This window comes from Myxine glutinosa, chromosome 5, assembly GCF_964187855.1.
Source record: "Myxine glutinosa chromosome 5, kmMyxGlut1.1, whole genome shotgun sequence".
Lineage (NCBI taxonomy): Eukaryota > Metazoa > Chordata > Myxini > Myxiniformes > Myxinidae > Myxine > Myxine glutinosa.
The window spans coordinates 207,658,472-207,673,724 of NC_136265.1; the positions used below are offsets into that span (position 1 = coordinate 207,658,472).

Genomic DNA, 15,253 nt, shown 5'->3' on the forward strand with positions numbered 1-15,253 from the left:
GCTCTTATTTCTTTATCTGAGGGACAGATCGCCGGCTCTTTCCTTTCAGGATGGATCTGTATTGTTCTACTTTTCTCTCTAGTTTTGAAATGATATTCCGCTCATCTGCAGTGGGGATCCGTGCTTTCTCCCAGATGCATAATGTCTCACGAACAACAGTTGTTGCGGCACTGCTTATGTCCAATTTCTCAGCATGATGTAGCTTAAAGTATCGCTGCAGAATCTCTTGCCAAGATGGGAGCCGAGTTTCTGGTAGTTTTTCAATATGGCAGCCTATCAGCCACACATGGTTCTTTTTTCTGGTTGCTCTTCTTGAAGTACTTGCACTCGCCATCATAACTGAAACAAACCGAAATAATTTCTGAATAGTGCTGATTAGCAGATTAGCAGGGGCCATGTGACAGTGGTAAAAGTTTTCAAAATGAAATGAAATTTTACCCAATTTGTTCTCTCTACAGGTGTAATAAAAAAATGGAAAAGCACTTTAGAAAAGTTAATGTTTACATTTGAGGACCACCCTTATATATATACTGAAACGCAAAAGAAACTTACCACCTTTGAAACCTTTAAATATCAACAATAACACTACGTGTAGTAAATGTGTGAACTTATTTGTGGACAATAGTGTCCTCACTGTCAGACAAAATGGTCACGGATGGTCACTTGAACCTTCAATGGTCACTTCATAGCACAGCTGTTGAACAGCCGTTTTGACTGTCAGTGATTAGCCAAGGGGTACGGGATGATTTTAATGAGCTGCACGTGATGTCTTGATATTGGCTTTAAAAAGGCCAGTGCAAAATGGGCATTTTGACCGAAAAATTTGACCATTTTGACCAACTTCAAAAAGACCGAAAACGCAAAAGAAACTTACCACCTTTGAAACCTTTAAATATCAACAATAACACTGCGTGTAGTAAATGTGTGAACTTATTTGTGGACAATAGTGTCCTCACTGTCAGACAAAACGGTCACGGATGGTCACTTGAACCTTCAATGGTCACTTCATAGCACAGCTGTTGAACAGCCGTTTTGACTGTCAGTGATTAGCCAAGGGGTACGGGATGATTTTAATGAGCTGCACGTGATGTCTTGATATTGGCTTTAAAAAGGCCAGTGCAAAATGGGCATTTCAATCAACATGCCACGATTGTCAAGGGATAAACGGCAGCGTGCCCTGGGCATGCTGCAAGGCGGACTGAGCTACCGTGAGGTGGCACGTCGCCTTGGCTGTTCACACCAGACGATATCGGCCCTGGTGGACAGAGACACCCTCCACAACTCTGCAGATGACAGACCTCGATCGGGGAGGCCAAGAGTCACCACTGCAAGGCAGGACAGGCAGATGGTCCGAAGTCACCTGCGGGATCGATTCCGTCCAGCATCCCGCACTGCGGCAGAAACTCCGGGGCATGCAAACCACGGATCTCCAATGATACTGCACGAAGACGACTGCATGACTATGGTCTGACTGCCAGAAGACCATACAGAGGCCCTGTGATGATGGCTGCCCATCGCCGCAACCGACAGAGATGGTGCCAGCAGCATCAGCGGTGGACCTTGGCGCAGTGGAACGAGGTCGCTTTCAGCGATGAGTCAAGGTTCTGTGTGGACAGTCCTGATGGGCGTGAGCCTGTCTGGAGAAGAACTGGCGAGTGATATGCCGATTGTTGCGTGCGTCAAGCCAACAGGTGGGGTGGCCCAAGTGTGATGGTGTGGGCCGCCATATCAGGCCGGTGCAGGACGCCACTGGTGGTTGTGGATGGGAATCTTAACACCCAGCGGTATGTGGATAACATCCTGCGACCTCATCTGCTGCCATTCCTGCTAGACCACCCAGAACTGAGAACCTTTCAGCATGACAACGCTCGTCCCCATGCTGCTCGCTTTACCACTGCATTTCTCCAAGGCGAGAACATCAACACCATGCAGTGGCCTGCGTTCTCCCCTGACCTGAATCCCATAGAGCACCTGTGGGATGAGCTTGGGAGACGCGTAGTTGGCAGGGCCAGGACATGGGCAGAGCTGCTTCAGACATTGAGGACTGAGTGGGACAGAATCCAGCAGCAATCCATCCAAAGACTGGTAGGCAGTATACGCCGACGATGCACTGCCTGTATCCAAAACAATGGTGGCCACACACGCTATTGAAAGGGGACTGACATTGCACCCTGTGCTGTTCTGTACTGTAGAACAAACTGATGAGATGGTGTATCTTGGTCAAAAACTTGACATGTCATCAATAAAATGCCAATGTTTCAATTAGCAATTGTTGGTTTGTTTTATTTTGAACTGTTACAATTTTATTACATTTCAAACAAGTGATAAGTTTCTTTTGCGTTTTCGGTCTTTTTGAAGTTGGTCAAAATGGTCATTTTTTGGTCAAAATGCCCATTTTGCACTGGCCTTTTTAAAGCCAATAGCAAGACATCACGTGCAGCTCATTAAAATCATCCCATACCCCTTGGCTAATCACTGACAGTCAAAACGGCTGTTCAACAGCTGTGCTATGAAGTGACCATTGAAGGTTCAAGTGACCATCCATGACCATTTTGTCTGACAGTGAGGACACTATTGTCCACAAATAAGTTCACACATTTACTACACGCAGTGTTATTGTTGATATTTAAAGGTTTCAAAGGTGGTAAGTTTCTTTTGCGTTTCAGTATATATATATATATATATATATATATATATATATATATATATATATATATATATATATATATATATATATATATATATATATATATATATATATATATAATTATATATCTATATATAATTATATATCTATATATATATATATATATACTACCGGTCAAAAGTTTTAGAACACCTCAATTTTTCCAGGTTTTATTGAAATTTACGCAGTTTAATGTCTCGATGTTCTCTGAAATTAAACATAGAACAAATAAACAATTGGAGATAAAAAAGAAATCATAGAATCATTTTGTTCCACAAAACTTAATTTAAATTTTTGACTCGGCAAAGTAGCAACGTTTTGCAGATATAACCGCCGAACACACCTGTGGCATTCTTTCTACAATGGAAATCAAATATTGTTCGGGAAGTTCTTCCCAACACTGTTGCAGAAGTTCCCACAAATGTGTTGCACTTGTAGGTTGTTTTGCTTTCACCCTTCTGTCCAGTTCATCCCAAACCAGCTTGATGGGATTTAGGTCTGTAGACTGTGCTGGCCATTCCATGATTTGAAGCCTACCGTCTTGTTCTTTTCCTCGAAGGTAGTTTTTACATAGCCTGGAGGTGTGTTTAGGGTCATTATCTTGCTGTAGGATGAACTCCTGACCAACTAGGCGTATACCAGTGGGTATTGCATGGCGCTGCAAAATGCTGTGCTAGCCCTTTTGGTTCAGGGTGAGAGTCACTCTATGCAAGTCGCCGACTCCGGATCCAGCAAAAGAGCACCAGACCATCACGCTTCCCCCTCAATGTTTGACAGTCTGTGTCACATACTGAGGAACCATCCTTTTGTCGACTCGACGGCGTACAAAAACCCTGCGTGATGAACCAAAGATTTCAAATTTTGATTCATCGGTCCGTAAGACCTTCCAGTCTTCAGTAGTCCACTGGCGGTGCTTCATGGCCCAGGCAAGCCTCTTTTTCTTATTTTAAGCCTCTTTTTCTTATTTTGCCATCTTCGCAATGGCTTTCTTACTGCCACTCGACCTGTCAAACCTGCAGCTCGAAGTCTTCTCTTCACAGCTGAAACTGAGACTTGCTTACTTCGACCAGTGTTAAGCTGTGCTTGAAGCTGTTGTCCTGTGAGCCGCCTATCACGCAAGCTGTTGACTCTCAGAAACTTGTCTTCTGATTCTGTTGTGGCTTTGGGTCTGCCAGACCTCTTCCTGTCAGTGTCCTCCAGTTTCCAAGTGCCTTTTGATGGTGGGGGAAACTGTACTCACTGACACCTTGGCTTTCTTTGCAATTTCTCTAAAGGAAAGACCTACACTTTGAAGGGTTATAATGGTCTGTCTGTCTTCTTTTGTTAATTGCCTTTTTCTCGCCATTATAATAACAATATACTACTTCCTGCAGTGCAATATTGTCCAAATAATGCTTCAGAGGGTGTAATAACAGTCTGTTCCAATACTGCTTTTATACAGACAGGGGGGTTGTAATCAAGTAATCAGCAGAGGTTGGGACACCTGTAGGAATTGTTTGCATCAACTCCCAAGGCTTAATTTACTTACATTGCTGCAGAACAGCTGTAAGTTGTTAACCCATTACTTGTTCCCTGAAGAAGGCCTTTTTTTTTTTTAACATTATAACTGTGCAATTTACATTATTTTCCTGTTTTTGCTAACCTAAACTTTTTTTTGAACCTCGAGCAGTTTACTGCTTACCTTTGTACCATTTCAGGTTATTCACTGGACTTGAATTGCTTGAATTGCTTAAATTTCAATAAAAACTGAAAAAAATGGAGGTGTTCTAAAACGTTTGAGTGTGTGTGTGTGTGTGTGTGTGTGTGTGTGTGTGTGTGTGTGTGTGTGTGTGTGTGTGTGTGTGTGTGTGTGTGTGTGTGTATAAACAGTCGTTGCCCAAAAATATTGGCACCCTTGTACTTTTTTCAAATAATGCACCATTTCTTTCAGAAAAATGTTGAAATGAAAAAAATATTTTGGTATCCATAAATGTATTTCCTTGGTTTTCAGTGGAACAAAGCAAAAAAACTGAAAAAATTACTACATTTTAGCTTATTCCAGACAGAAATCCTAAAATGGCCCGGACGATATTATTGGTACCTTTTAGAAGTTGTTAGAAATAATTAGATTTCAAGCAGGTGATTCTCCTTCACTTCGGAATTAAACTCACCTGTGGTGAGTTGCAGGTGCCTGCAATATAAAAATCACTCGTTCAACCAGTTTGAATGGAGAAAAGGAGTTATTCTGCTGTTTTGTGTCATTGTGTACCGCAATGAGCATAGAGAATAGAATGAAAACCCGAGAATTGTCTGAGGTCAGACCCAAGATTGTAGCCGAGCATTGACAATCTCAAGGCTACAAGTCCATCTCCAGGGACCTTGATGTTCCTGTGTCGACCGTACGCAATGTTATCAGGAAGTTTAAGGCTCATGGTTCTGTCGCCAACCTCCTTGGACGTGGCCGCAAGAGAAAAGTTGATTGAATATTGCAGTGAATGATTGTTCAAATGGTGGAGAAAGCACCTCAATCAACTGCCAAACAGATTTAAGCTGACCTTCAGTTAGAAGGTACAACATTTTCAACTCACACCATCCGTTGTCAACTCGATGAAAGGAAGTTCTATGGTAGGAGGCCCAGGAGGACCCCACTGCTGAGACAGAGAGAGACAGAGAGAGACAGAGAGAGCGACATAAGAAAGCCTGACTGGAGTTTCCCAAAACACACCTGAACAAGCCAAAATCCTTCTGTGGACAGATGAGACCAAATTAGAGCTTTTTGGTAAAGCACATCATCTCTGAGCCTTCAAAGAAAAGAACACCTTCCCTACAGTTAAACATGGAGGAGGTTCAGTGATGTTTTGGGGTTGCTGTGCTGCCTCTGGCACTGGGTACCTTGAATGTGTGCATGGCATCATGAGATCAGGAGATTACCAAGGCATTTTGGAGTGCAATGATCAAACCAGTATCAGAAAGCTGGATCGACGTCGAAGGTCATGGGTCTTGTAGCAGGGCAATGACCACAAACACATTTCAAAAAGCACCCAGGAATGGTTCAAGACAAATCGCTGGACTGTTCTGAAGTGGCCAGCAATAAGTCCAGATCTAAATTCTATTGAACTCCTGTGGGAGATCTGAAAACAGCAGTTGAGAGAAGGCTCCCTTCAAATCTTGGAAAACTGGAGCAGTTTGCAAAATACGAGTGGGCCAAACTGCCAGTAGAGAGTGGCTCATTCATGGCTATAGGAAGCGCTTGACTGCAGTTATTTTGTCCAAAGGCCGTGCTACCAACTATTAAGTCTAGGGTGTCAATAATTTTGTCAATGCCATTTCTTTTAATTTTATGATTTGAAAGGATATATTAAGTTCTGAATCAAAAACAAAGGTTCTGTGATATTAACAGTGAAATAAATAATTGCGGAGACCAAAATACCCCCCCCCCCCCACCCCCTCTCCTTCTCCCCCTGGACGCCATACATTATGCATTGGTCTGAGCTCCCATTAACAGCCCACAACCCCTTACTCATTGTTTAAATCATGGATATGTAATCCCCAAAAAGCAATATATTATTGGTTCAATCATATATACCTCCTCCCACCCAGCATTGTGTCTGTGTCTGTGTCTGTTGTGTCGTCATCTCCTGCCCATCGTTTCGTCCCACCCGCCACCATTGGTCATCATCTCCACACATTTGCCCCAAGACTTAACAGAGCCTTCCCTCATCTTGAAGCTCCCAGCTCCAGCCCAGCAAGTAAGTAACCACGACTCATGACAAAGCCCTCCAGGCTGCACAGCCAGGCGGTGTCCCAAACGCATGTCTTTCAGTGTTTTAGCGAGCACCACGTGTGGCCCGGCCTCATCAAAGCTGCCACAGCTGCAGTCCTGGGCCGCACCACAAACACGCGTCGAAAGTCGCGACACTGTGTGGCATGTGTGCGGTTCTCTATCCCACCAAAGCTGCCGCCCTCGTCGTGGTCTTCGCTCTCATCGAAAATTTTCAACAAACCTTTCGTATGAGAATAAAGACAAAATAATTAAAAATTGGGTCAAAATGTGAAAGGGCAAAGTCATGGTGAGTATAAATGGCTCTTATTGGCTCCGCTGCAGCACGTCAAGCATGAGAAGCCCCATTTTTAAAATCCCTTCCGTGTCTCTTTAATTATTTACCATTGAACTTCAGTGTCTGTCCAGGCCGTAAGATTTTTAGCAACTAAGCTTTTGTCATCAAATCTTTATGAGAATATGGAGAACACAAATGAATAAACTACAATTTTTGTTAACTTTTGTTTTGAGTACGATGAGGATGCGGATGGGCTTTGCATTTTGAGCTTATTTCTAGTTTATTTAAAATTTTTAATTGTTTTTTTGTTTGTTCATCTTTGTATTAGATTTTGTGAGCCAAACTGATGGAGTCTCAACGGGTGTAGCTCAGATCACCGTTGATGAAGAAGGTCAGTGTTCAACATTAACGCTTTGGATATGGTTATACGGACATGCAATTGCTTAAACTTTATGCGTTCTTCACAGCAGTCCCAGAATGCCTTCGCAATTTTGGCTTATGTCATTGTGTGGTGTCAGCAGTTGAATTACACGAAATAAAATCTTGACTTTTCCAGCTTCACCGTGTGAAATACTTGTGTTGAGTATGAGAGGTTGTGAATGTGCATGAAACAAGGGTGACGCTGATGCTAAAGTAGCCAACCAGCTGTCATCACAAATAAGATTCACTTGAGAAGGGATTCTGCTTTGGGTGAACGACTCGCTGATATTTGTATATGTCTGAAACCTAAGCATTTCGTTTTGATTTTGCATACGATTTGTCATATAATGGGCTGAATGTGTTTCATGCAATAGTGCCACAGAGCTGGCCCTGGGCCCATTGTAGTTTCTTTCCCACATTATAAATGCCTTGGTATGTAGACTTTGCGGAGATAGTGTTTTGGAGAACATAAAATTGTCGACTCGGTATCTGCAAACACGAATGATGAAATGTGTTGGCAGTAAGATGGAGTTCAAGTGTATTGGCCATCGTGTAATCAGGGCAGAATTCTATTGTGATCGTGGCTGGCGCCAATCTCTTCTTGAGGCCTGAGGATGTGGGACGTTTGGAAGAGGCCCTGGTTTCTTCAAAGGTGCTTGTGTGCCAGCTCGAGGTGAGACCCGAGACCACAGCACGGGCCTTGCGGTTTGCACGCAGGCATGGTGGTGAGTACAAACTCTTGTCATTTAACTGGCCTTTTCAGATGTTGGTCATCGGTCATACAATCTCAATTGTAGTGCATTAATGGCTAAATGATTTACAAGGGAATGTGGAACAAGAGCCACACCAAATGACTTGGCCATCTGATGCAGAAACATGGTCAAATGGAGAGTTTTCAGAAATATTATTCTGCATGGGTCTGTGGACATTTAAAAACGACAAGACCGAAGGTCTAACAGCGGCATAGCAGGGCTTGTTTGATACTTTAGTTGAAGAGGATAGTATGACCTAGGTAGAGATACCAGTTAGCAAATAATGTAAATATGAAATTATTTTTAAGTACTGTACGTATTTAAGCTGTTTGTCACCACAAAAGTGAAGAGATTTCACTGAGACTGGTTTATTCTATGTTTTGAATCAACAATTAACCAACCATACACCACTTCATTCCAGTAACTTTGCAGTCATGACAAGGGGATTGCAGTTACGATTATATTTACTATGTCATTATTATTAACGTTATTATTATTATTATTTTTAAATATAACTATACTACTGTATTAAGAATCCTGGGCTAATTTGTCTGAAGCGGCCTGAAGGTTAGGCATGAAGGCGTGAAGCCTAAGGCCGATACGTACTGTGTCGTTGGAAGACCCATAACGCATATGATTTCGATACGAGATTATCATTTTAACAATCGGTTTGTTTGTGTTTCACACTGAATGAAAAAGGTAAAGCTAGATCATGCAGATTGTGATATGTGGCAGGTTCGACGACATGTTCTGCCTGAACGGAATATAAATCAAAATGGTGGTGTGTGGAGTCGGCCGTCTTATGCCATAATGACATCACAGAGGTAATCACGTCATATCATCCCTGTCATGTGACCAGATCCTCAGCTCTGATTGGTGTATGTTTGTGAGGAACATACATTCATTCATTCATTCATACATACATATATACATACATACATACACACATACAGCCAAACACTGTTCTAGACGGCTTTGCCCTCCGGGCTACGCCATAAAAATGTAAATGGTATTTGAGATTTTGCAGCTAATTCTATATTAAATCGATACATATAGTTGTGTTTAAGTATTATAGCTCTTTGAAGGTTCTTGTAACTTGAGTCAAGAGTTGAAGTTATTTCATCATCAGCAAAAGGAATGCATTATCACTATTGTGTCATGGGTGATGTGGCATGTCCAACCAAAATTTTTTTTTGCTTCTTGCATAAAATGACATTTGAAACTGGTGGCAATAAAGTTGGAACCAGTTTGCCTTTTCCCACATATGTAAATAAAAGAACCCTCTGGCCATTCTTGGCAGTGATGAATGCTGATGCAATTTATGTTTCAACAGTACAAAATTAGCTTCCTGTTCCAGTAATTTACTTGAGCAGTTTCACTTCAGTTTCTCTCACACCCACCCTTCCATTCTCCCTTGTAGAAACAAAGCAATTTCTGATTGGTTGTAATGTACTCCACCTCGATCTTAAGCCACAGTTTTGGATCTGTAACTTGCCATTATTTTACTCATCCATCAACCTTGTTTTGTTTTTTAGACGGGTCAATATATGAAAAATAAGGGCCTAACCCCAAAAAAAATTATAATAAAGGTTTTTTTGTTTTAGGTGTATCATTAGGTTGTACTAGACCCCTGAAAAAAAGTTTACCAAAATTTGACTCCGGGAAAGTGGTTAATTAGCATATTTTCAAAATGGCACCCCCAAAATTTTCAATGTACAGAAAAAAAAATTCTTGTTCAATTTAGACCCTATAAATGTATTACAAATAGATAGAAACATGGTTGCTTTACCTAATGAACACATCAGAAAATTTCTATGACGTCATTGTGACGTCATAATGACGTTGCTGTCTCAATTACGTCATATGATATCATGAATCATTACTGTTTTTCCTTACTACCAAGACTTAAATAAATATTTTTTGTTTCAGGATTTGAAAATGGATAACGGAGAGCTTGACGAAGACGTCTGCCCAATTTGCAAAGCGAGTTTGGAAGACGCCAAGGACACTGATGTTTCCAAACTTTCAAGGAAGGGTGTTGAAAAAATCAACAAATCAAGCCAAGAAAGGGGTTGTGAAACCTTGAAACAAAGGATCCTGCTGTATTCAGGAAATTTCAAGATGGATTCCATGTAATCAGGCGTTCAGACAAATTCTGGGCTGGCCTGGGTTCCGACCTTGTGATTGAGCAGACCTTGATGCGCTCGCTAAAGTCAACCGGTGGCTTGACACGGGGAAGTGGGATGAGTGAAGAGCAGCGAGCCTTGTGGGTGTTATCATCACCGGTTTGTTCTGAGTACAATCATGCGATGGGGGACTTCAACAAGCGTGCCTTTTCAACGAGTGTGCAACATAAGGATATGAGTGGAGCAAGGATGAAGAGAGATCAGGCCGACCTTGCAAAAATCAAAGAAAAGCTCGAATCATGCAGTCCATTCTCTGCTGATCCAACATTGAGGAACATCATCACAGGAGTGGTTGCACAGGATGGCGTAAATGTTGACGACTATCAGAAAGTCGGGAGACAAATCATAGACAAAATGGAGGGTCAGCCAATTTTCACGTATGCAAGCAAACGAAAGGATAAAGTGAAAACATTAGGCGATTCATGCTCAGTGAAAGTTTCGCAAGACAGATCTATTGATCCTGCCTTACTGTTTCAGAGACTTCTTGTCATTTCCAATGCAGGCGACTGTTCTTTAGAGGAGGTTCTAGAGTATGAACTTAGTCCATTTCCCACAGCCTTGTTCGAGGCAAGCTACATCATGAGGAAGCCAGAAAAAACACAACTTGCTAAAGCAATAGATGACTATGCCTGTAGCCTGTCAGATGAGGCTGTTACGAACGAAGTGCCACAGACCGAGAGCTATGTCCTAGACGGTGGTTCCCTCATGCATCGCGTACAGTGGACAAAAGGAAGCACATACGGTGCAATTGCGGACTGTTACGTTGACTTCACCTTACGCAATTATGGAATGGCGACAGTCGTTTTTGACGGATATCATGATCAACCATCAGTGAAGGACAGTACCCACCAGCGACGTCAGCAGAAAAACCATCCAAAAGTGAGCTTCACTCCAACAACTGTGTTCACAGGAAAGAAGGAGGACTTCCTGTCTCAAGGTAGCAATAAGCAAGGGCTCATCAATATGATAAGCGACAGACTCCGCGAGAAAGGCTGCACAGTAATAAATGCCGAAGGGGATGCCGATTATGATATTGTTCAGGCAGCTATTGCAGTTTCTGAATACAAGACCACGACCCTAATCGGAGAGGATACAGACCTGTTGATCCTTCTCCTCCATCATATGGACAGTCAGAAGAAAACTCTGTATTTTCGCTCAGACAAGAAGTCAAAAGATCAGAGGGTGTACAACATCAACACACTAAAGGAGTGCCTTGGACAACAGTTATGTTCTCAGTTGCTGTTTATCCACGCGTTGACGGGATGTGATACAACATCGCGGGTTTTCGGGATGGGAAAGAAAACATTCTTTGAGAAAGTTGCCAAAGGGGATGAACAGTTAAAATCCTGTGCACTTGCTTTTACCAAACCTGGCCAGACAGCGGACACAATAGAACAGCATGGTAACCAGTCGATGGTTTTACTGTTTTCCGGAAAGCAAACGGATTATCTTGCTTCTTTGCGACATTCGGTGTTTAAAAAGAAAGTGGTTTCAGCATCATCCTTTGTTGCGCCTGCTAGACTCCCACCAACTGCATCTGCGACAAAATTCCATTCCCTGCGTGCGTACTATCAAATAATGACATGGCTAGGACTTGAGAGCAATTTGGATGCCACTGACTGGGGTTGGAAAATTGAGGACAATCAATTCGCACCAGTTATGACCGCAAAAAACCCTGCGCCGGACAATTTGTTAAAGATTGTGCATTGCAATTGCACGACCGCTTGCACAACACAGCGCTGTACATGTAGGAGGTACGGTTTACCTTGCACCTCTGCTTGTGGAGAATGCCAACTTGAATCCTGTGAAAACCCAAACAACGTTCGTCCAATGGATCAAGATGACACAGAAGACAGTGACGATGATGACTAATGGTATGTGACAGTCATAACTTAAAGGCTCTTAGTGGTTTCTGACATTCAGTGTGTTATGGACGAGTTTGATTTCATTGCCTATTTCTGTAAGGACAACCAGCTGACATGATATTTCCCTTCATATGGTCATACGGTGATGCAGGGATTTGTTCCTAGGTTGCATGGTGTCATGACGTCACTACCAATAACCATGTATTATTCACAGACCTTTCAGAAAATACTGTATTGTATAGGCAGATCAAATTTTCAAAAATTTTTTTTCACAAAGTGTGTATTTGTTGAAAAAAGTTGATAAAAATGCATGTATTATTCATTGTCGTCATCATTGACGTCATAATGACGTCATAGAAGTTTTCTGATGTGTTCATTATGTAAACCAACCATGTTTCTATCTATTTGTAATACATTTATAGGGTCTAATTTGAATTATAAAAAAGTTTCCTGTACATTGAAAATTTGGGGGGGGTGCCATTTTGAAAATATGTGAATTAACCACTTTCCCGGAGTCAAATTTTGGTAAACTTTTTTTCAGGGGTCTAGTACAACCTAATGATACACCTAAAACAAAAAAACCTTTATTATAAATTTTTTTGGGGTCAAACCTTACATTGACCCGACTATTTGTTTTTTAAAGCATGAAAAACTTTTTTTTTTAAATGTAACTTCATTTCCTGCTCGTTTTAGTTTATTTATTTATGTGTACTTTTGTTCTTGTTTAGTACTACTTGATTTGGTATTCTGTTGGTAGTCAAACTGCCTTTTATTTGGCTTAGCTCTTTCACGAGCCTCGATTCAGTATACAAAAAAAAAAAAAAAAAAAAAAAAGTATTATAGTTGCTTTTTTGACCTCCCATTAATTCAGACTTGGCATTTAATATGGAATTTTTTTTTTGTGGGGGTGAACTTACTTTTCAAGATGACTTAGAACCAAAAGTTCATTGGAATTATGTTGAAATTATTCTAGAGTTTGTTAATGTGACCTTTAAAAGAAACAAAAACCATATTTAACATTTCGAAACAAATAAATTGATCCTTGAAAGTGATGTAAACTGATATAGAACTCAATTCATGGACAGTACTGTGTTAATACGTTTTCCAGAAGTATCTCTTTATTTTGCACATTAGCCAAAAAAATTTTTAAACAAAAACAAAGGTTAAATTACGACTGGGATTACGGACATTAAAATTACAGTTCAGTACTTTGTGTAACCCCCACGAGCATTCAGGAGAGCACGTTGAGGCATGCTGTTCACGAGATTTGCCAAGGTTTGGACAGGAATCGCTTGCCATGCAGTTACAATAGCCTGCTGCAATTCATGCACAGAGGTAGGCTGCTGGTCCAAGTGGTTGATTTGACGCGTTAATTCTGCCCACAAGTTCTCTATCGGATTCATATCCGGGGACATGGCAGGCCACTCCATATGCACTACACCATGGTCAGCAAGAAAGTGTTGGATCATGCGAGCACGATGAGGCCGTGCATTGTCATCTTGGAAGACAAAGTTTCCTCGAAATGCTGCACGAGCAAATGGAAGCAATGTTACTTCCAGAATGGCCCTGTACTTGAACTGGTTTAGGTTTCCATTCAGAACAACCAGGTCAGTTTTTCCCCCTGTCTGAAAAGCAGCCCAAACGGTCACCCCACCACCTCCAGCTTGGACTTTTGGCACTATACAATCTTTGTTGTAGGCTTCATGCACTTGTCTGCACACTCGGACGTGGCCATCTTGACGATAGACCAGAAATCTAGACTCGTCACTGAAGATCATGTGATTCCAGTGTCCTGGCTGCCATTGACGGTGCTCTCTGGCCCACTGCAATCGGCGCTGGAGGTGTTGTCTGGTCAGGCGTGGCTTTCTCAGGGGACGCCTGGCACGATAGCCTGCTTGAACCAGTCGTTGGTTGACTAGCCTTCTGGATACAGGCACATTTGTCAGTTGCTGCCACTCAGCCCTAAGCCGATTAGCTGACTTGGTACGGCCATTGCGGACTAACCGGTGCAGCTGGCGATCATCCCTCCTTGTGGTTCTGCGGGGATGTCCTGGCCTCGGTATTGGAGTAGGGACACCCCTCTGAGCATTTCGTTTCAGGATCTTTGACACCTGACCTTGAGTGATGCCATACTGCCGAGCAATAGTACGCTGTTTCATGCCGTAATTTCGTAAAGCCACCACTCCATGACAAACAGCATTGTCGAGTTGACGGACCATCTCCAGAGGAAGCGGCAATAACTTTTGGAGACGTGCAGCAGTTGTTTTCCACTAATACAGAACGCAACAACCCTTGTATACCCGACTGTGAAGCCAATCATCAAATGCACCTGTCTGTACATTTTGCCACGCCACCTGTGATATAATCCTGTTGTTGACTTCTTGCTGTGACAGACAATCAGTGACATGGTTCTTTTAACAAAGAAATCACCAAAGTGTAAAACAAACTCACCAGATTGATATACCGAGTTCAGAAAGTAAACCCAAGTCAAGAAAAAAAAAAATTCCATATTAAATGCCGTGTGTGTGTGTGTGTGTGTGTGTGTGTGTGTGTGTGTGTGTGTGTGTGTGTGTGTGTGTGTGTGTGTGTGTGTGTGTGTGTGTGTATCTGTATATATATATATATATATATATATATATATATATATATATACATATATATATTGTTACGGACACGGCTTAAGATGTTGCTTGACCGAGCGGAATGGCCGCCGTGTTCGCACAGTTTACCCGATTACCCCCAACTCACCCGATTCCACTCGAACGTTGGCCAAATCGCGCTACGCTAAATCAATGATGGAAAGGACACAACGACTGGGATAAATGAAACGACGCAAGGGGTACAGTTCTCAAGACCTCCGGAGGAGGATATAATTAGTGGTGGAGAAAAGGGGTAGATTACAAGGTAATGAGGTAAAGACACAGAAGAGATAGGCACTTAGATACAACCTTATCTAACCCAGACAGACCACAGACAAACGGAACAAGACTGACTTACACAGGGATTGATGGCAGGGAAGGACAGGCAGTCGATAGCACAAGGTGCACCTTGGCTCAGGGACAGGATACAGCACGGTCCAGTCCAGAGATGCGGGGAGGTGTCACAGCGCTCGGAGATGGCGTCCTTCTCTCTCCAAGCTCAGCGCGCATCTGACGTCACCTCCCTCTTCCTGCGCATGCTCAGCGGGGAGTGACACGCCCTCGGCTCGTTGGCTCCGCCCCAGATGGGATCGGTCCGCCGCTTCTATTGGGTGCGGGGGTTACCGGGCTCCGCCCTTGACGAGGAGCTGACAGCGAGCCCCTACTTG

The 15,253-nt window shown here is 42.5% G+C and overlaps 1 protein-coding gene across 1 annotated transcript in view; it reads left to right on the forward strand.

Moving 5' to 3' along the window:
• The window catches only part of RBKS (ribokinase), a 79,356-nt gene that overhangs the window by 42,343 nt on the left and 21,760 nt on the right, over positions 1-15,253 (forward strand). Inside the window, exons 4-5 of the mRNA XM_068114997.2 lie at positions 7,052-7,114; positions 7,704-7,868. Of these exons, the coding sequence (XP_067971098.2) occupies positions 7,052-7,114; positions 7,704-7,868 (228 nt within the window). The remainder of the gene's footprint in view (positions 1-7,051; positions 7,115-7,703; positions 7,869-15,253) is intronic.